General features: G+C 41.7%; 1 protein-coding gene across 2 annotated transcripts in view; it reads right to left on the bottom strand.

Moving 5' to 3' along the window:
- The window catches only part of Nsg2 (neuronal vesicle trafficking associated 2), a 58,067-nt gene extending 54,254 nt beyond the window's left edge, over positions 1-3,813 (bottom strand). The window contains exons 1-2 of one of the 2 annotated variants that reach the window (XM_047556079.1): positions 3,630-3,813; positions 2,578-2,736 (exon numbers count right to left, since the gene is read on the bottom strand). In XM_047556079.1, coding sequence (XP_047412035.1) covers positions 2,578-2,715 — 138 coding nt within the window. In that variant the 5' untranslated portion in view covers positions 2,716-2,736; positions 3,630-3,813. The remainder of the gene's footprint in view (positions 1-2,577; positions 2,737-3,629) is intronic. The other variant, XM_047556080.1, reaches the window with a different exon arrangement.
- Positions 3,814-22,860: the final 19,047 nt, after the last annotated feature.

Genomic DNA, 22,860 nt, shown 5'->3' with positions numbered 1-22,860 from the left:
CATTTGTCCTAATGTCAGGGGGAAAGCATGTTTGCTCTTGTAAAGATCATAAAATCTAAATATTAGCAGACAAAACTGCTAATACCATTCCCCACTCAGAGAAGACAGAGCCCTATGGGAGGATAACTAAGTCACTCTGTGGTGAGTGACTGAGTTAGAGACAGAGACAAAGCCTATGGAATCCCAGGCCAGCTTGTTCCTCATTCCTGTGGAAGCGGAAGGTTCTGGAACAACACTGTCCAGATTCTATATCCAAGATGCTTTACAAGTCTTTGTTTCAGGAAGTTACACTACTGCTCTGTGTCTGAGGTTTTTAAATCTGAATCAAAGTATTCAGGCTGTAGCTCATTGGCACAGTACTTGCCGGCATGTGCAAAGCCTTGGGCTCAACCCCAGTACCAAAAAGAAAGGGGGAAAAATCAAAGTAGCAACTCCAATGCTCCATTAAGCGATTGAGAAAATGAAAGAAAATTGTGTGTGTGTGTGTGTGTGTGTGTGTGTGTGTGTGTATGTGGCATGTACAGATGACTTAAGATAGCCTCTGACATTTAAGAAGCACTTGAAAATCATGGCTATTTTTCTCTGTGCCATACACGTTACACTTGAGGCCACCTCTCACTTTGTTCTGACCCTGGTGAGGGAGGTCTGATCCTCCTCACCTAAAGAAACTGAGGTCCACCCAGCAACAACACTGTCATGAACACAAAGGGGGCCCGTGAGGAGACCCTGCAGGGATGTGCCTGTGGGGATCTGCGTCCCTCAGGATTCAGGGCTTCCTTCACACACATGATGGCAGGGCCATCATGGAGATGGGGTATTTACTGGCCAGCCTTTGGGACAACTTCCCGGTATGTCTGGGCTGAACATCAGTGCTTATCAGGACGGTCTCCTCCCTCCCTGAGGAACGAAGGCCCCCGGGAGGGAAGAGTAAGGGAGCAGGAGATCACAAGGAGCTCCAGTGACCCCAGGCCTGGGCAAGGGTAGCGGAGGTGACCCCACCCCACCCCTTCTCCTTGTCAACTGCAGGGAAATGCAGATCTGCAGGCCTGTGGCTTTAGCCTCACTGAACCCCAGGATAACACCCTCCTCTCTTTCCCCAATGCCACTCACACCTGGCTTCAAACTCCAGCACTTCCACCAACTCCTGTGTCTTAGGAAGAGTTCGCTCACACTGACTCCTGGGTGTCTCCGCAAAGGTCCTGCTAAAATTGTTCTGGGGTGTGGTCTCGATATCAGGGGTTTTAACATCTCAGATGATTCTGATATGTTAGTAAAAAACCGACAACATCTGATATGCATGTAGCAAGCACTCACTTAATACTCCCTTCACATTTTTAGTGCTAATTGCTTGTTCAAAATTCATTTTTAAAGGCTCTATCAGTTTCTGAGAATGGCCCAAGAAGTCCTTATTTCTGCCACCCACCCCCGCGCGGCCTCATACTGACAAGCTCTGCACTTTCAAACAAATGACTCGATCCTGGCCCGTCAGCAGGCTCCTTATCTGGCCTTGACTCCTCCTCCCTGGATTAGAGGGAGCCAAGCAGTAAAGACGCACAATGCTCTCCTGAAGATGCCAATGTGAAAATCAAACAGATGGAACAGTCCATTGTTCCCTCGTCAGCCAGGAACTTCGTCCCTGCTCCGAGCGCCTCTCACTGCAGGAAAGCTCACACTGTAAACCCCAGTTCTCGGCGGGTAGTGGACGGCTGTTCTCCCACCCGTGCCCGGGGGTGGCAGCCCCTCGCCTCGTAGGAGTGCTCACCCGATTCTTCATGGACCACTCCCACGTCAGGAGATGTGCCATCAGCCAGTCACTCGCTCCAGCCACGCCTCCCAAGACACTCTCCCCAGGCTGCTGTCCCCCAGGCTCCCCACGCTTCGACATGTGAGCGCCCTGCCTCCAATGCCCGTTCCTCCCATGGTCTTCCTGGAAGGTTTGCACTCACCTTTCAGAGCCCAATTCAAATGTCCTCTGCAGCTCATCTAACTTGTCCCCCAGTCCTGTCCCCAAGCCCTCCCCATCCTCTTCCCACTTCAACAGAATTAGCTTTTTCCACCCATGCACTCTCGGTCTTTGTGATGTTCAGGTACGGCATTTGCCATGACACATTATATTCATCTGTCATACTGAAAACGTATTTTGTCATTATTCTTTTTATAACCAACTCCTAGGTAAGGACAGGGCCTTAGCAGGTGCAAGCTGAATGCTTTTTGGACTGAATCCAATTCTCTGTCTTCAAACCTCCACCAGCTAATTTTCGAAACACCTCCCAAAATAATCAAGGCAGGTTTTTCTCTGTCACTATCTAGAAGCTTATTTGTATTCATCTGCTGTGACAAAACTTGAACAAGGAAAGCTTAATTTGCTTGCCCAAGCATATAGATATGACCAGAAAATGAATAAACACTTACCACAAATCTGAAATATTACAAGTGATGTCTGGTCTCTGGAAGGAAGAGCTACATTTTATAAGAAAGGGAGCATCTGTGGCTGATGGGGAGAGGGGTTTGGGCGGGATTTCGTGCCGTTTTATTTCCTGGGGTGGGGGTCCTAGGGGATGACGAGAGGAACAGCACCTGGTTTACCTTCTCTGGAGCAGGCAGCTGTAAGTGATTGACCTCCAAGGGGGTGATGAGAGGGACGGTCTGGAAGCCATCCTCCACCGAAGGCGGCTTTGCCCCCTTCTCGCTGGGGTTGCTGTTCAGCTTCACCATCCTCACGCTATCTTCCCGGACCTAAGGCAAGCAGTGGGATTCTGGTTACAGCGGGAGGCGAGGCAGGGAGAGAGGGCTGACGACACAGAGAAACTGCGCTGTCCCCAACAGCTCCACTCAGCCGCTCTCAATCTAACCATCCGTCATCCATCTTCCGCCAGATTTCCTGACATGATTCCCATTGTCCAGGAAAACTTCTTTAATCATCAGAACATGCCACCTGCCCACAGGGCTCAACAGCCCTCAAATTGGGGGAGCCAAAGAAAATCCCAGACCTACATAAAAAAATAAAGCTTAAAAATACCCAGACACGACAGCTAAAGTATTCCTATAACCACGGTGGAAAGCTCATTCGTAGTGCAGAATGAAATCCCATTATTTCATGGGTCCCCCTGCAGTATGATAAATTCCAACTCGCCACCCTGGTTGCTATTTTATTACATTGGCTTTTCTTCAGCAACCCCCCCTAAAACACAATGCCTTCACTTGATGTCTCCAGGTGTACCCTTTCACATCGCACGTAGACTGTACGGGAGAGTCAATTTTCTAAAACAAAAAGCGGTTGGCTTGAGCCTGGTCCTGCTATTCAGCCACGGAATGCCTCCATTTCCTCAATAGCGGAGGGCCATTTTTTTTTTCTTTTTTTTTTTTTTTTTTGGTTCCATGGAAAGTTAGCAGCCTCCATATTGCAAGATTGCCAACTGAATAAACAAATCGCATTTATCCCTCTCCAGCTCCCTTGGAAGTCAAACAGTGCTTACACCCCACCCTCAAAAGCCCAGCACAACTGAATTCCTCCTGTCAATCCTGCTGATGGAATGTTATTCAACAAAACAGGGCTGTTGGGGGACCGGGGTGGTGAGGATTCAGAGGGTATTGGGGAGTGGCTTCAACAAAAACAAATGCCTACTTACTGCGCTGCACTCTTGGGGTCAGAGCAGATTCAAGCCAATTTGAGGAGGAGGACAAACCGGAGTCCTCCCTCCCCAGCCCGAGCCGTGGTGCTGAAGGGACAGCGCCTTGCGTGCGTCTGGATCGGAGCTTCTGCGAGCGAGCGGCGCCAGCGAGCGGGGAAGATCTGCCAGCTGCCTGCCCGCTCGCGCTGCGACCCCTCCCACCGCGACCGGCTCCCGCACCATCTGTCATCTGGCACCACCTGCTGTTTCTCATGCATGGCCACAACCGCTGCATGGGACACCGGCTTCAGGAAGTGGGAGGGCTTCTGGCCACACCAAAAAACAATAAGAATTTTAAAATCAATACACATTCCATAAAAAGCAATTCTTGAGCCTTTGGGAAATCGGAAAAGCAGGCACATCTTTGGAAGGAGTCACCTCCTACGACCTTCTTGAATAATGCTGTGAATACTGGAAGACCTGCACTGTGGTCTGACCCACAGGCAAGACAGAAATGAAAGAATCGATCGCTGTTGTGTTTTTCCCACCCGGTGGGCCATTTTCCAGGCCCTTCAGACTGTGCTCATCTGCAGAGTGTGGCTCCTAACAGTGCCCACTGTGGGGTTGGTGTGAGGGTGAGTGAGACACAGAGGAAGCATGTGGTCCGAGCAGGGCGAGTGAGGAGCTGCATAGCGGAAGCGGCTCCATCCACAACCACACTGTGATCACACAGGGCGACTAGGGCTAGCGCCCAACAGCTCCAGAGCCCTGCTCCATCGCCACCAAAGCCTACATCCAGCACAGGGTATATGGCATCCAGGCGAGTGTCTGCAATCAGAAAGGGCAAAGACCAGTGTCTCCTCCACCAAATTCTGGATATACAAACCTCGAACATTCTGCATTCCCTCCCTGACCTTGCTTCCTCCTCTATGACCGAGAACAACAGCTCTCCCCTTGCACAGTGGTTGTGACTATGAGGAGAGATTATGCCCAAGGAAAACACTTGAACTTGGGAGGCAGGTTCCAAGTGACTGAATTACACCAGCCTCAAGGACCACACTTACACCCCTCAAATCTCTGTGGTCAAGACCGTTGCCACGCTTTCTCCCAGCTGAGGTTCCAGTCACTCTCAGTTGTTCATCCCCAGCTGAAGGGCTGTTTGTGATGCATTTTATGGGGTTCATCTGTCTTGGCATTTGTCAGTTTCCTCTTTTGCTTGCAGGTACCCTGCTCTGCATGACAATTTGTTTGGTCACCCTGGCCAGGGCTCACATGATAAGCATGACCTCTTCTAAGTAAAAGACCGGAAGAAAATAAGCATATTATCTGTATTGCTCAGTAATGAAATAAATGTGTGTGTGTGAAAGAAAGAGAGAGAAGGAGAGAGAGTGAGACTGCAGGACCATGAAGTCTCCGACACACAATCAGAGCTACACGGGGCACGAGGAAGAGAAGCATGCGCAGGTGAGAGGAAGTCTTCCAGTGAGCTAACCCTCCACTCCTCCTTTCCAAAGGCTTTCACGTCCCAGCGCTGTCTAGAACAGTGCAATGTACAGAGCCTGGATTCAAACTTGTGAGCGCTTGATTTTAATCCTATTGTTGCTGTCCCAAAGAAAAAGAAATCCTCTTTGAGGTGCCTCATGATGGATTCAGAAGAAGAAATCACGCTTTTAATAATGCCAAGTCAGAGGTTCTGAGAGTTCAGTGAGGTCCAGGAGAAGGGCCATCTCATGACAAGGGGACACTCAGGCTTCCTGAGCTGAGGTCAGGAGAGTGGCTTCAAAGAGAAGCAGGGTGCTGGAGGGATGTGGGAGATGCTCCCTTTGTTGGAGAACAAGGTGGAGAAGTTCTTAATACAACAAACTGCTATTCTCCTTGACAGTCACAAGGAGACACTTGGTAGTTACAGCAGAAACCACTGCCTCTTGTAAGGGGTACGCACGCAAGCAAGCCAACTGCCACTCACAGCTGGGAGGGCGCGGAGCCGCCGGTGGTGACGCTCGTCCAGCCTCCTGCAGTGGTAAAGCACTCATTTCCACTAAACTGAAAAGTTAAGTATGTCTGTTGCCATCTCTAGGGCAACCAAAAAGACACGGAGAGAGAGCGTCAGATGTCAACTGAATGAATTAAAATGGAAGAGAAAATTCAAATAGCCAAAAAGATGCAGAAAAGGGAAAGTGGGAACAACAACAAAAAGGGAAACAAATAATAAAAGAGCATACTTGTACCTGAACATCAGTAATTACATTAAATGTAAATTGTCTAAACAAACTAATTTAAAACAGTTTGTTAACATGGAGGAAACATAGGCACCCACTAAACACTGTCAACAAGAAACTTGCCGCCAACATAATAGAAGTAGGTTAAAATGGAAAGGAAGAGCTGTTGGCTTGCAGCTCCAATGGAGCCAAGGCCAATTTTCTTCTGTCATCCTACATCCAGTTCCATACGACATCAGCCACCTCATCCATGTCATCCAGGTTCAAGGAGATCAGAGTCATGTGACGGAGGTACACGGGCAGGGAACATGGGTGCCAGATCTGCCTGGACCCCAAGACCAGTCCCCTGGGTCTTTCCTCCACAAAGAGGTTGATGGTAAACTCGCCAAGTAAACAATTGACTGGAAGGACCTGGGTGTCACAGTAAGCCAGACCAGAACGTGCAGGTCCCCAACTGCAGTGGGACATTCCACCTCTTCCCTGGTCAGCAAGGCCCTCAAGGAACTGCCTGGAGAGAGAAGGCAGCAGAGAAACACAGAGAGGAAGTATCACTTTATTGTGATCATTAGCACTGCCTGGCAGAGTAGCCCTGATATGCAGCTGGAGAACTCTTGGAACCCTTTAAGAGATTAGGGACCTCCGTCTGGGACCTGCGATGCCGCTGGCCTCCCCTCTTATGACTTCACAGATAACATCAACACAGTGCTGTAGAACACCCAGCGGGTTAAGAGCGACCAAGGAAAATATCTCAATAAAGGACCATTTAACAACTAAAAAAATAAAGGGATAAAAAGTGACACACCAGGATAATACTGACCCAAAGAAAGCTGAAGTCGCTGTATGAATGCTAACGTCAGACAAAGTAGATTCCAGAGCAAAGAAAATTGCAAAAGATCATGAGGGGCATTACATACAACAAACATATAACAAAGTCTCAAGCTACATGAAGCAAAAATGACACAACTGAAATAGTTAGAGACAACCACAATTGTAGTTGGGGACTTCAAAGCTTCTTCATTAACTTAAAGAGCAAACAATATGAGGAAAGATATAAAACAGGATTTCTCAACTTGACAACTATTCATTTCAAGCAGTTAATTACTTTTTGTGGGGAGCTGTCTGTGTGCTGCTTAGCAGCTCCCCTGCCTTTGCTTACTAGATGCTAATGACATCTTTCTGTCAAGATGTGACCCTCAAAAATGTCTCCAGACATTATTGGCACAAGTCCCATGGGGAAAGGGAGGCAAGACCACCCCAGTTGAGAACCAAAATTAACGAATATTCCACCCGACAATACAGAGAGAAGAATAAGTATTCTTCTTAAGTGTTCATGAATCATCTACCAAGATGATTTATATCCTGAGATGTAAAACAAACCTGAACTTTTTTTTTAATTGAGATGGAACAAAGAAGGTTCTCTGGCCATAATGGAATAAGGCCCAAAATCTGTGACAGGATGATATCAGGAAATTTCCAAACAACTGGAAACACAACAACTTACTTCTAAATAATCTATATGTCAAACACAAAGTCTCAAGGAAAATTAGAAATATTCTGAATTGAAAATGAAAATATAAGATATCAAAATTTGGGAAGCACAGCAGAAGCAGTTCTGAGAGGAACACTTACAGCATTAAATGTGTATGTTTTAAAAGAAGTCTCAAACAAAGATGCTAGGACTCGGAAAAAATAGGCACAAAACAAACACAAAGCAAACAAAAAGAGACCATAAAGAGCAGATATCAAAATTAAAACAGAAAAACAACAGAGCAAAGTGATGTAAGCAAAATCTAGTTCTCTAAAAAGATCAGTAAATTTGATGAACTCCTAGAGAAACTGAACAAGAGAAAAAAGAATACACAAATCAACGGTACTGTGAATGCAAGAGGCTGATCCTCCTGTGCGGGCAGACATTGAAAGAATGATAAGCAACTCCTACAAACAACTGACGGAGTAGACTCAATGGCCCGATTCCACTAAGCCAGGAATCAGAAGCTGCTCGAGATGAAAGGGAAATGGGAATAGCCCTAACCATGAAGGAAATGAATATGTATTTAAAATAGTCACCCAAATAAATCTTTAAGCCCAGTTGGGTTCACTGTTGAATTCGACCAAAAAATCTGAAATGAAGTAACACTGACTTTGTATAATCTTTCTCAGAAAATAGAAAAGGAGGCCAACAGTTTTTAACTTATTCTATGAGGCCAGCAATACCTTGATATCAAAATCAGTCAAAGATAACACAGGACAAGAAAACTACCAGGCAACATACCTCACAAATGTAGGTGCCAACACATCACCAAAATAGAAAATCAAATCCAGCTATAGGCAAAAGAAAAATAACACACCTTGAACAAGTGGACTTCCTCTAAGGAGTGAAGTTGATGGAGAAAAAGCCTTCGATTAAATGTAACATCCCTTCACAATTAAAATGCTTAGAAAAGCTGGAATAGAAAGGAATTTCCTGGTCAAGGGTGCCTTAAAAATGAATGTCATATCCAATGGCGAGAGACTGAACGCCTTCCTCCTGAGATCTGGGGCAAAGCAACAACGTCCACTTGTGCCACTCTGCTCGGCACTGTTCCTGGAAGTACGAGCCAGCACCGTGAAGCAAGAAAAATAAGCAGCTCACTGATGGGGAAGGAAGAAACAAAACTATCCTTATTTTCAGACAACATGATGGCTTACATAGAAACCCAACAAATCTATTTTTCAAATTGTTGCAATGAAGAGATGAGCTTAACAAAATCGTGGATGTATGGATGTGTAAAACTAATCATATTTTCTATATACTAGCAATAAACAGAAACTAAAATGTATGTATGTGTGTGTGTGTGTGTGTGTGTGTGTGTGTGTATAATTTACAATAACTCCCCAAAATGAAAAACCCTGGTATAAATCTACTAAAATACATACAGGGTCTATATGGTAAAAACTACAAAATGCTTATGAAAGATCTCAAAGACCTAAATAATTGAAGACACACCAATATCCTGGATTGAACACTCAACATAGGAATAATGTTAATTCTCTAAACACTGATCTATGGATAAATTTTCGATTCTCAATTTCAGCAAGAATTTTTGTAGATAAACAAGATCATTCTATTGTGGAAAGGGCAAGAAACTAGGATCACCAAAACAAATTTTCAGCATTTTTTATTCTTCTTTTTAAAAAGAAGAATAACACTAGAGGAATCACACTACCCAATTTTAAGACTTACCCTAAAGCTACAGTATTTTATATAGCACTGCATTGGCATGGGATATGCATAGAGATTAATGAAAGAGAAGAGGCAGAACAGAAATAGACTCACAAACATGACAAATTGATTTTTGGCAAAAGTCCACATACAATTCAATAGAGAAAGACAATCTTTTTTTAAAAACTGTTGTAACAGAGACTCCTGACCTTCTCCTCATGCCTTACACAAATATAGATCATATATCTATAAAACATTTGAAAGCCCTATAAAACATTTAGAAGAAAATCCAAGAGAAAATCTTTGTGTCCTGGAGCTAAGCAAATAGTTCATACATTTGATATCAAAAGCAAAATCTACAAAAGATTAATAAATTGGAGTTTATTAAATTTTAAAACTTTTGCTTTGCTGATGACACAGTTAAGAAGATGAAAAGATGAGCAATAGACGAGGGGAAAATATTTGTGAATCACAGACCTGACAAAGGACTGATAGCCAGAATATGCAAAGAACGCTTGGAACTCAACAATAGGAAAGCAAACACCACAACTAAAAAGCGATGTGAAAAACTTGAGCAGACGCTTCGTCAAAGAGGATAAACAGCAAAAAGATGTTTAAAATTACCTGCTAACAAGGGCCTGTAACAGTGTTCAAGAGCCTTTGTTCGGGCATCTATCAGATCCCTACCACACACTCACCTTCAGAAGGAAAGAAATGGGCATGACTAAGAAGAAGAAAGAAGTTTAAAGGCGAGGAGGAGACGCTGGTTTTTTTAACTGATAATAATCACAATTTTACTCATTTTCTACAGCTTCCATAACGAAACATCAAGACGGTGTGGTGGAACCAACAGACCTGCCCGGCCTCAGCTGTTGGAGGCCAGGTGCCCTGGCTGAGGTGTCTGGTTTCCTCAGAGACAGTGGGCTGTTTCCTGGCTGTGCCCTGACATGGCCTTTCCTCTTGGAACCTGCCTCCCTTGTGTTTCTTTATTTTGTTTTATTTTTGTGTTGCTGGGGGTTGAACCCAAGGCCCTGTGCATGTGAGGCAAACACTCTACCAGCTGAGCTATGTCCCAGCCCCCTCAGGGTTTCTTTATGTGTCCACATTTCCTCCTCTTCTTTTTTTGGAGGGAAGATTTTCATTTTTTTGAAATTACAATTAATAAATATTAATGGGAACGTTGATTGTACAACCTGCTGGGTTTCACGGTGACCCTTCCATGATGTATGTGTCAAGCTCTGACCACATACACCCTCCCTTCCACCCTCCTCGTCCCTCCCCTCTCTTCCCCGGTTTCCCTGGTCCCTGGTCCTCTTCCCTAATACTCTAATAGCCCCTCTTCTACTATAAACTCATCTTTTTTTTTTAGTTTCCATACATGAAGAAAACGTGGTACCTGTCTTTCTAGTTTTCTTAACAGGAGGTCCTACAGTTCCATCCATTTTCCTGCAAATGGTATGATTTCATTTTTCATTGTGACTGAATAATGCTCCGCATGTATATACCATATTTTCTTTATCCAGTCCTCTGTCTTTGGGCACCTGAGCCGATTTCATGTCTTGGCTCTCGTGGATCGTGTCTCAATGAACATGCTATCTCCTTTGTATGCCGACTGCATTTCCTTTGGATAAGTAGTCAGGAATGATTTGACTGAATCATATGGTAGCTCTATTCTCGTTTTTCTGAGGATACTCCATACATTCCTTGTTTTCCATAGTGGCTATTCTCATTTACATTCCCACCAGCAATGTAAGCGGCTTCCTTTTTCTCTACATCCTCACCAGCACTTATTTTTTTGGATTTGTTTGATACTAGTCATTTCCTGATGGCTAAAGATGTTGAGTGTTTTTTCATATACTTATTGGTCATTTTTACTTCTTTTATGAAGTATTTGATCGGAGCATTTGCCCATTTTTTATTGGCTTTCGTATTCTTCTGTTGTCACTTTTTAATTCTGGATATTAATCCTCTGTCAGGTGAACAGCTGGCAAAGAAGTCCTCCTGTTCCGAGGGCTGTTCCTTTGCTCTGTGGATGGTTTCCTTTGCTGTGCAGAGGGTTTTTACTTGGTTGTAATCCCACTTGTCAATTCTTGCTTTTGTTTCCTGGGCTATTGGAGTCCCATTCAGGAAAGCATTCTCTTGCTAAAACCTTGAAAGTTTCTCCCATGTTTTCACCTAGTCGTCTTAAGGTTTGGAGCCTTACACTAAGGTCTTTGATCAATTCTGGGTTGATTTTCCTATGGGGTGAGAAACATAGGTCTAGTTTTAATCTTCTACACACGACTCTCCAGTTTTCCCAGTGCCATTTGTTGGAGAGGCTCTTTTCTCCAACGTGTTTTTGGCACCTCTGTCAATAATCAGTTTGCTGTACATACGTGTTTATTTCGGAGTCCTCTATTCTATTACATTGGCCTACATGTCTATTTTTATGCCAATACCATGCTATTTTTGTTACTATCTGTGCAATATTTTGAAATCAGGTATTGTGATACCTCCAGCATTATTCTTTTTGCTCAGGACTGCTTTGTCTATTCAAGCTCTTTCCATATGAATTCTGGTTTTCTCCTTTCTAGTTCTATGAGGAATACCACTGGTATTTGATGAGAATTGCATTGCATCGGCAGATCACTTGGTAGTGTGGCCATTTTAGCAAAATTAAATCTCCCCGTTCATGAACATGAAAGTCCTTTCCATCTTCTTGTGTCTTCAACTTCATTCTTTAGCATATTTAATTTTTTATTGTAGAGGTCTTTCACTTCCTTGGTTAGTTTTCTTCCTAGAGTTTTTTTGTTTGTTTTGACGTTATTGTGAATGGGATTATGCTCCTAATTTCTTTCTTAGTGGTTTCATTATTTGTGTATAGAAAAGCTATCTTTTTTTTTTTTTTCTTGTACTGGGAATTGAACCCAGGGGTGCTTTACCACTGAAAAGATACTTATTTTTGAATGCTCATTTGTATCCTGCTATTTTGCTGAATTTGCTTATTAATTCTAAGAGTCTTTTGGTGGAGGTCTTACGATTTTCTAATAGAGAACCATATCATCAGCAAACAGATCATTTGACTTCCTCCTTTACTGGTTTTATTCCTTTTCTTTCTTACTCTTGTCTAATTGATCTGGCTAAAGATTCAAGTACTATATTGAATAAGAGCAGTAAAAATGGACATTCTTGATTTTTTTCCTGATTTTAAAGGAAATTCTTTTAGGTTTTCCCCATTAAGTATGATGTTAAATATGGATTTGTCTCATAAAACCTTATGATAAAGTGTATGATCCTTCCATGCTCTACATATGTTGAGATGATCATGGTTTTTAATATATACTTGATACTTTTTGTTTTTGTTGTACCAGGAATTGAATTCAAGCATGCTTAACCATTGATCCACATCCTCGGCCCTTTGTATCTTGAGACAGATTCTTACTAAGTTGCTTAGGACCTCCCTAAGTTGCTGAGGCTGGTTTTGAATTTGCAATCCTCCTGCCTCAGCCTCCCTTCCCAAGCCCTGGGATTATAGGCATGAGCCACTGTGCTTACTTCATATGTTGAAACCACCCTTATATCCCTGATCATGGTATAGGACCTTCTTAATGTACTGCTGAATTTGATTTGCAAGTATTTTATTGACATTTTTGAATCTATGTTTATCAAGGATATTGGTCTATAGTTTCCTTTTCTTTTTGTTCTTGTTATTGTTAATGTTATGTCCTTATCAGGCTTCAGTAGCACAGTAATACTAGGTTCACAGAATATGTTTGGAAATGTTCCTTTTCTTTATTTGATGTAATAGTGTGAGGAGCATTGGTATTTGTTCTTCTTTAAAAGCCTGGTAGAATTCAGCAGGGACTATGTCTTTACTGGGCTTTTCTTTGTTGGGAAACTTTTAATTAGTGCTCCAATAACATTACTTGCTATTGATCTTGATCTCCTTGGTTCAATTTTGGCAGTCAAATGTCTGGAAATGTGTTCATTTCTTCTACATTTTCCAGTTTATTAGTGTATGGTTTTTCAAAATAATCCCTAATGATTCTATGAATTTCAGTGATATCTATTGTAATATCTCCCTTTTCATATCTACTTTTATTTATTTGTATGTTCTTTTGGTGAGTTTAATTAAGGGTTTTCAATTTTGTTTACATTTTCAAAGAAAGAACCAATTCTTTCTTTCATTCATCCTTTGTATTGTTCTTTTAGTCTCTATTTCACTTATTTCTGTCTGATCTTTATCATTTCTTTCACACTACTGATTTTGGATTCAGATTGTTCTTGTTTTTCTAACCCCCTGAGATTTATCAATAGGTTATTTTAGAGCTTTATGTTTCTTTAATGTAGGAACTCAAAGCTATAAACTTCCCTCTGAGTATTGTTTTTATTATATCCACAATTGCTGGTATGTTGTGTTTCCATTTTCATTTGATTCTAAAGAATGTTTTAATTTCCCTTTTGATTTCTTCATGGATCCACTGTTTGTTCAAAAGTATATTGTTCAATCTCCATGTGCTTGTATTGTTTCTATAGTTGCTCTTGCTGTTGATTTCTAGTGTCCTTCCATTATGATTTGATAAGATGCAAGAAATTATTTCAACCTTTAAAATTCTGTTAAGACTTCCTTTATGACCTAATATGTTATTTATTTTGGAAAAAGTTCCATGTGCTGATGAAAAGAATGTATATTCTAGAACTGTTGGGTGAAATATTCTGTAGATAACTGCTAATCCTTTGATCTATAATTTAACATTGATATTTCTTTATTGATATTTGGATGATCTATCTATTGCAGAGAATGGGGTATTAAAATCACCTGCTATTATTGAATTGGGGACCTCTCCCTCCCTTAATGTCCAATAGTGTTTGTTTTATAAAATTGAGTGTTCTGATATTTGATGCATATATACTTAAAATCATTTTATCTTTTGATACATTGTTGCCTTTATCAAAATGTAGTGAACTTTGTCTCTTCTGATTCTGGCTTAAAGTCTGTTTTGTCAAATATAAGAATAGCTTCCTCTGCTTGCTTTCAGTTTCCATTTATTTGGATTATCATTTTCTGTCTTTTTAGTTTCAATTTCTGTGTATCTTTACCAGTAAGATGAGTTTTCTTGCAGGCACTGTATTGTCAAGTCTTGTTTTTTTAATAAAATCTAATTAGAGAATTAAAATAATTTACATTCAGAGTTATTATTGAAAGACATGTTCTTATTCCTGTTATTTTGATGTTTCCTTCTGGTTGTTTTGAAAATTCTATATTCATGTCTTCCTCTCTTATTTGTCTTAGAGATTCAATGGTTTACTATATTAATAATGTTTAATTTCTTCAAATTTCCATTTGCTTATCTACTCCTCTGCTGAATTTATTCTTTCTTGTGCTGGAGGATATGCTTTTAAGGTAAACTTTACCTACCTTTACCTATTAGTCATGGAGGGAATAATGCAGAGTTGAAAAAGTATATGAGTGATGGGGTCAGATATTAAATTTTGAAGCCACCTCTAGCATGATACCAGGTCTAGAACAACTCACATCATCCAATAGTTTGGATGTTGAATGTCCCCAAAGGTCCATGTGTTTAAAGGCTTGGCCCACAGGGTGATATTATTGGGAGATAGTGGAAACTATTGGGAGGGTCCTTAGGTCATTAGTGATGTTCCCTTGAAGGGAACTGTGGGAGTAAGACCTTCCCTCTCTGTCTTTTCTTTCTAGCTGATAAGGTTAGTGGTTTTGTTCTGTCATGCACTCCCACCATGATACACTGCCTCATCACAGGCCCAAAGCAATGGGGTCAATTGACCATGAAATAGACCTCCCAAACTATGAGCCAAAATACACCTTTTATATTGTACATTGATTAGTTCAGGTATTTTACTATAATGAGGGAAACTTGACTAACACATAAGTATCTCACTGTTGTTTCAAACAGCTGTTTTTATTTTTTATTTAGTTGCTCTCAGAATAAATATCACTAAGACAAACTTCTCCATCATACCAAAGAAGAATTTGAGCATTTCCCCTCCAGTCCTAAGTTTAAAACTCTTGAGGAAGGGCCTATCAATGCCCAACACCCTCTTCTAATGAGGGAAATGAGATTATAATATAACAACTCACATTCAAACCACATGGCTGAAGTGGGCAAAAGCATTTCTTGGAAGAAAGGAAAGGAGCATTTCTAAAAAGTGGGAAGAAATGCTGAGCACTCCAAACAACAGTTATCTGTCTACCACAGTGCTATGCTGAATTGTCTAAACTTTATCAACTTTATATTTAGCCTAAGAAATATAAGGAAATGGACTGGCATTGGATGAAATAAAGAAATAATTATTCTTTGGAACACTGCTAGATGACTTTTGCCATCAATAACATATAAAGAATTTTTAAGATCATTCACATTTTAGTATATTTTCACAAGCTTTTTTTACTTATAATTTTTAAACATACTGTTTCTATGAGTTTGCAACCATCATCCTTAGCAACTGTATGTATAGTACAGAGCCAGAATGTCTGAGGTCGAATCCAATCTTTGCCCCTTGCTAGATTTGTGACCTTGGGTAAGTTATTTATTCTCTCTGTGCCTCAATTTCCTCATGGCAAATTGAGGACATGAGCAGTATTTGACACATTGAGTCACTATAAGGACTATAGATGAGTTGCTTATAACAACTTCTGTAAGTGCAAACATTCACTATTATTCTATTATTAAATAATCAATCTTAACAACTCTTACATGATCAGCTGGTTTTTGGTCTTCTAATGTATTAATTTATATTTTTAAAAATCATATTTTCTTCTTCCTAATTTCCTTTTTTCCCTTTTAAATGTCCTGGGACAAATATCTAGTTTATTGATATGGCTTCTTCCTCTTTGGCAATGAGAAAAATCGATGCAGAACTTTTAATTTCTGGTTATGCTGCTTTTTCATAATCATTTTTCAAGGATTCTATAGTTGAATTTTTTTTCTCTCTTTTAGTAAAACAATTTTAATTTGTATATCTTTGAGAGCACTTTCTAGTTTTATTGCAAGTTGTCCAAGTGTATAGAATGGATATTTTCTGCTTTAGGGAATTTTACATTTCTTTGTGACCTAACATATGAACTATTTCTGCTTAAATTCTCTGGGCATAAGGAAAAATCTCATATCTGCTATAAATGCAGATTTTTGTTCATAAATCATATCTGTTGTTTCTTATTGAAATTTTCTACACCCTCATTTATTTTTTGCTTGCTTGATCTGTCAAGAGATGAGAGGAGTATTTCAATTTTCCATTACTGTTGTGAAATTTCTCCTTGCATCAATGCTATGATATTTGGCACACAGTTTCATGATGTCCTCCTGTCTTATGAATTTTGCTTTTATGGATGTAACAATGACCTATTAGTCATATTTAGTATTTTGTGAATTCAACTCCTCTTCATCTTAAATACAGTGCAAAGCTTTATTTCTGTGGTTTGTATTTGCTCTTCTCAGCATTTTATACTTGGACTTTATTTCTTGACTAAATTGTTATAAGGAACCCTTTTGAGAATTGAACCTCTTAAATTAACTCTTACAATGACATGAACTGTCTTATACAATTTTCTAGTCCCTTCCTATTGCCTTTATTTTCTTCATTGCTTTCTACAAAAATGTTTTTTAATCTCATAATTTGGATGGTACATATCATTTTTTAAATTGTCTTGATTTATTTTTTAATATGTTAAAACATTTGAACTGACATTCATCTCCCAGCTCAAGAACAGAACAAGTCTTTGATCTCTTCCATGCAAACGAGATGCTCAGCACACATTCGTTCCTCTGTCTCATTTTCCTGCCTCTCCTTTCCCCCATATTTATCCGTTTGACCTCAGGTATTTTTATTTTTCCTGTCTTTATTTTACTGATGCATACTTCCACCATCTTATTTCCATTTCTTGAGACATTTTTGTCAGAATTGGAAGTAGGAAGAAAAGTGAATGCAATATGAGATTTTTCCAGAAGGCCTCAAATGATACTTTTGAAAATAATTATTTTGCATACCTAAGTTTCAGTGGGTTTGTGTGATGCTTCCAAGATGGGCTTCCATTACACCTTACCATTTGTTGCTTTGTTTGGCTTTCATGCATAAGCATACCTCCAGTGAAAGAGACAATAAAAGCATTTTAAGTGTCTCATTATAAATCTTGTTGTCAGTACTTGAATTTAAGGCTCTGATAGGAATATGGGCTTTTTAGAAATCTGTTTCGAGACCTTCCCAGAGGTGAGCACAGAAGGAAGCTAAGCTCACACTAGTGCTAGGAGCTCTATATTTAAATTTCAAATAACGGAAGTCAGAAAGCTATGAAGAGCGAGAGATTCTCTTTCTTCTTGAAAAGGGGAGGGGACATTGCCTACTTTTGATTTAAAGGGAAAAAGGACAATAGGCAGGCAGAAAGGCGAGCAGCAGAAAGGCCAGTCAAAATTTCTCCTCTGGCTGGCTAGAAATAGATGAAGAAGGAAATTCTCTTAGCAGAGGAGGCAAGCCCTGGGGTTAAAATTGACAGCAACTTAACACAAGCAATGACTTACAAAGAACTCTTCCAATCAAGGCTGAGAATCTATTTAGAAAGATACACATTGACCAGAATAAAGACTTTTGGAGAAAGTTTTTGAATTTGCCTAGAAATTTATGTCTTTAAAGGCATTCCAAGAGACTATCTTCCTGTTAAATGATCCACTCCTGTGTCTCTTGAATAACAGACTTCCTGGTGTGCCTTGTAAAATAAACGGCAATTGAATGGAAAGGTTTCCCAACAAGGCAACTCCAGCAGCTTTGAATGCTGGAGATTTGTAAGAAACTCTCGGTGTGAAGAAGAGAAGGGAAGAGGCAGAACTTAGGCTGTGATGGAGTCTCCAGAATGTCCTCCGGGTAGCTCTGAAGCTGGGGCGGCCCTTCTCAGTTGTCCCAATTCAGGTGCAGGTGGGTGCCCTTCCCCAAGAGGGCATAATGTGGGCGAGGTGGCTCTTCATCTAAGGCCAAGTGCCCAAAGGTTACAAGGAAGGGTTCCAGCAGCAGCTGAGGGATAAGACTCAGAGCTGGAGGAAGTTCCTCCTGGGCAACGCGGCCTCCAGCACAGGCTCTGCCCAGGTTATCCTAGGACAAACCCCCCACCTCAGAGGTCATTCAGGTCAAATTGGTCTTGAATTTGTATCTTCAGGAGGGAGATTTCCACTGGACCCCAGACCCACATGCACGTGTCTCCTCAGTGCCTTCACTTGGATGGTTTGAGGCATCTGAACTCGACATGTACTCGCTGACTCGTGCCTGTCGGGACTTCACACACTGAAATCCAGGTCCCGTGGTGCTGGTGTTTGGAGGTGGGCCCTTGGGAAGGGGATTAGGTCATGAGGGTAGACCCTCCTGAAGGGATTGGTGAACACCCTTATAAAAGGGACCTCGCAGATCTCCTTAGCCACCACCCCGTGTTGCCACTGTGTGAAAAGGAGCCGACCATCTGCGACCTGGGAGAGCTCACCAGAACCCAGCCGTGCGGGCAACCTGATCTTGCACTTCTAACCTCCAGAGATGCAAGAAGTCCATTTCTGCTGTTCGTCAGCCACCCAGGTGGTACTTCGTGATAGCAGCCCAAATGGGAAGGCCTCTACCCTCGAACCTGCTCCTCTGCCTGCCTTGCCTCATTCAGTGAATTGCCCCCTCCTCCCCGCACCGTTCCAGATGGAAACCTGACAGGAATTCTGGATATCTCCTCCTTCACTTTTATCTGATTACCAATTCTTACTGATTCTCCATCCTAAATATCTATCAAACAGTCTAGCCCTTCTATGACCACGACTCCCTGTTTATCAAGTCTCTTTAAAGCCACGTTTGCCTCCTGCCAGGGTGTGAAGTGGGTTTGAGCCTGCCAACACACGCACTGAAGTCTACTTGCAACGGAAGGTCTTGAAGGGTGGCGGGGCCTCTGAAGGGCACCTGGGTCATAAAGGCACCACTCCCATGAATGGATGGATGGGTGGATCAGTGTGGGTCCCAGGAGAGTGCATTAATTGTCACAGTAGCAAGTTATTATAAAGTGAATCCAAGCCGGGCCTGGTGTCGCACCCCTGTAATCCCAGGGGCTGGGGACGCTGAGGCGGGAGGATGGTAAGTTTGAGACCAGCCTCAGAAATTTAATGAGGTGCTAAGCAACTTAGGCAGATGCTGTCTCAAAATAAAAATTAAAAGGGCTGGGGATGTGGCTCAGTGATAAAGAGCCCTAGGTTCAATCCCTGGTACCAAAAAGTTAAATTTTTTTTTAAAAAATCAAATCCAGCTTCCTTGGCTTTCCCCTGCTCCTCCCCCACAGCGCCCGCTTGCCTTCGCCACTTTCTACCTTGAGCTGAAGCGACATGAGGCTCTCACCAGAAGTCAAGCAGATGCCTGCTGTGCTCTGGATGCGTGTCCCCTCAAGATCCATAAGTAAAGGCTTGGTCCCAGGGTGGCCTTAGGAGATGCTGTGGCTCCTTAGGAGGCGGAGCCTGATGGAGCGTCACTGCACGTGTTCCCTCCAAGAGAACCGCGGGACCCTGAGCAGCTCTGCCTCTCTGCTGCCTGAACCATGACATGAGCATGTGTTTCAACGTGTGCTCCCAACAAGATGTGCTTTCCTCGTCAGAGCCAACTCCGTGGGGCCTCCGGACCTCAACTTGAGCCTCCACGACAGTGAGCTACACAAACCTCTTCCTTCCTAAGCTGCCTGTTGATTATAGTGATGCAACGTCAACTAAGAGAAGGCTGATGTGCGACCTTGGACTCCAGCCTCCAGAACTGCGAGCCAAAGTAAATCTCCTTCCTTCATGAACTACTCAATCTCAGATTATAGCAACAGAAGACAGGAAGACACCTCCCCAATCTTACAGCCCAAGCAACCTCTGTAAGATAAAGACCCAAATCCCACACTTGGCCTGGGGGGCTCTTTACAATTTGACCCCTGCTGCCTGCGAGCTCCAGGGTCTTCCACGTGCCAACACTCTGCTTCCCTCGGCTCCCAACACACACTCCCCACCCAGGGACCTTCTGCACGAGGTTTCCTCTGCTGCTTCCCCTCCAGGGAGCACTCTACCCACTACTCTAAGTAATTTCCTACGATTCCTCAGAGCCATTTAAATACTACCCCTCAGAGAAGTCTACCCCATGGGTCTAGATTATATTCAATTCCTCTGTCATCTCTTCTCCGAGTTGGTGATTTTTATTTTTTTAGCAATTTTTTTTTGCTTATTGTTGCTCCAAAAATATTTATTTTATACCAGTGAGAAAAACATGAACAATTTTATAGCAGAGGAAAAATATCCACCCAGTCCTAGAAAATGTAAAAAGAAAATTAAGAGTGGATTTATCAAAGGCTATTAAACCAATGTGATAAAATCAAATAGTTGAGGGTAAGTTCACTGGGTATTATGCAAGACTTTGCAGAAACTTCCTTTTACAGACCTGAAGCCTTTTGATACACCAGAAAAGATGAGCGGCACGTAAGCACCCACTCCTCTTGAACGAAGCGCAGTGGGGATGTGAGCGCTGTGGCCCAGAAGGTGCACTGTGCACCTCCACTGAAGGAAACATGGAGTATCCGCACATTCCTCATGAAGTCTCTCTTTGTAGAGAAGGTCTACTTGTTTGATTTTTCCATATAGGTTAAAGTACGGGGGTACAAAAGCATCCCTCACTGACATTATAAGGTAAGAAATCTCTTGCCTCCTTTTAGTCCTTTCTCAAAATAGTTGCAGAGGCAGTTCTGTTAAAGTTAGCTGGCTCATGCCAACCCTCTGCTGGAAACTCTTCAGCGGGTTTTCATCTGTCTCAGAAGACAGTCCTCGAAGCAGCCCACGACATCTGGCCTCTCGTACTCTTTTTCCCCTCTCCCTCTTACTCATGCCACGACCTCTTCTTGTCTTCTGTTTTGTAATGTTTTGTTTTTGGGGTGCCTCTGGTTCTCCAGCCTTGGGACTCTGGCTTCAGCCACAGTGCTTCTGCTTTCCTCCACAGATGTGCACATCTGGCTCCCTAACTTTGGGTTTATCTAAGCCACGCCTTCTAGGTGAGGCCTTTCCTTCACCAGCTTACTTAACATTGCACCCTGAGACATTCTCATATACTTCCCTCATTTATTGCTTTATTTTTCTCCTCAGCACTTTCTTATAACATGCTATACACTACTGCATCATTTGTCTTTCCCCAAAGATAGGATTTTTATATATTTTGCTCACATTTGTGTCTCCAGAGCTTAGAAGAGAATCTGGTACAAGAAATTCACTCAGTATACATGAAACATGAATGCATGCATGCACGTATGCATGTCTCACCTGAAGGGACTCACATAAGGTAGGAGACTCCTGAACAGAGGTCGCTGCTCCTCCCAAGCCCTGCTCTGGACCATCACACGACTGAAGACTCCCACCTTCAGGCAGGAGTGAGTAGTACATATTTGGCAACTACTTGGCATTACCTTTTGTTGGGATAATTTTAATTCTCACTTGGTCTATGCCTCTTGATGCCCAGAAGATTCCATTTTATGGTGATTTTTTTTCTAAAGAAAGGGTCTGGCTCAGAGAGGAAATATTTCTAATATGGCATATGCTAAATACTGAGACTAATGGAGTCACCAGAGTCAAACTAGGCTAGTTCTAGTTGTTTGAAAATGTTCTCTGAACACCAATCAATTCCTAGAATAACAGGATTCAATGAGGACACATTGGGGTCCTTGAAAGACCAATAAGACAGCGGATATCCTGGAAGCCTTAGGCTGTGTAATAAATTTTAAAATAATAATAAGAAAAGGTATATATAGATTGGAAGGGAAAAATTAAATCTCTATTCAAAAACAAAATAATTATCTTTGTAGAAATCACACACAAGACTATATATGAATAAACAACAATGGAAAATCTAAAAGTATCAAGAATAAAACCAAAAATCAGAAAATGTTTATGTCTACATTTCACAAAACACATGCAAGATAGAAACCACAATGCATTCAAAATCCAAAAAAGTGAAAGACCAAAACAAGCAGACATATACCATATTCCCAAATTAGAATATTAATATCATTGACAACTTTCACCAAACATTTATATGCAGCTAAATAAAAATCCCAATAGTGTTTCTTATATACACCAACAAGCTGATTCTCAAATTTACATGAAAACACAAATTAACTAGAAGAGTCAAAATATTTGGGAAAGGACTTTAAGCTGTAGCATGCACTTTTAAAAATACTACAGCTAGTTGTAGGAGAAACTAACCAACTTACCGTAGCTTCAGGACAGCGTAGTTTTGGAGAAAAAGTAGACACACAGATCCGCAGAAGAGAACAGAGCACCCAGAAATAGATCACAAACATGGTCAACTGATATTTTTAAGAAAAATTCTGTTTATATTATTTTAAGTAATGATTTATCATAAGGATTATGGTGCAGTGTTATAATTAACTTTTTTGAGAGAATTTGTAAATTCACAAACAACTTTAAGAACTAATAGGTCTCTTTACCCAGGTTCCCCTGTTGAAGACACCTCACAAACTACCATGGAAATCCCAGGAGGTACTGGCACCGACAGCGCAGGATACAGAGTGCGCCCATGGCCACAGGCACCTTTCAGGCTGCCTCGCATAGCCACGTGTCCCAGTCTTCATTGAGCCTTAATTTCCTCCTTCAACCCTGGAAACCTCAATCTCTTCTCTATTTTAATAATTTGGTCATTTCAAGAATGTCATGCAGATGGAATGAGATAACATGTCATCTTCACTCAGCATAATTCTCTGGAGACTCATCCAGGTTGCTCTTTTCATTGTAGCTTATTTCTTTTTATTGATGAGTGTTCCATGGTATGAAGG

The sequence above is a fragment of the Sciurus carolinensis genome, chromosome 6 (assembly GCF_902686445.1).
Source record: "Sciurus carolinensis chromosome 6, mSciCar1.2, whole genome shotgun sequence".
NCBI classification, from domain to species: domain Eukaryota; kingdom Metazoa; phylum Chordata; class Mammalia; order Rodentia; family Sciuridae; genus Sciurus; species Sciurus carolinensis.
Note: the sequence above shows the minus strand (reverse complement) of the source record. Positions and strands in the feature narration are given on the sequence as shown.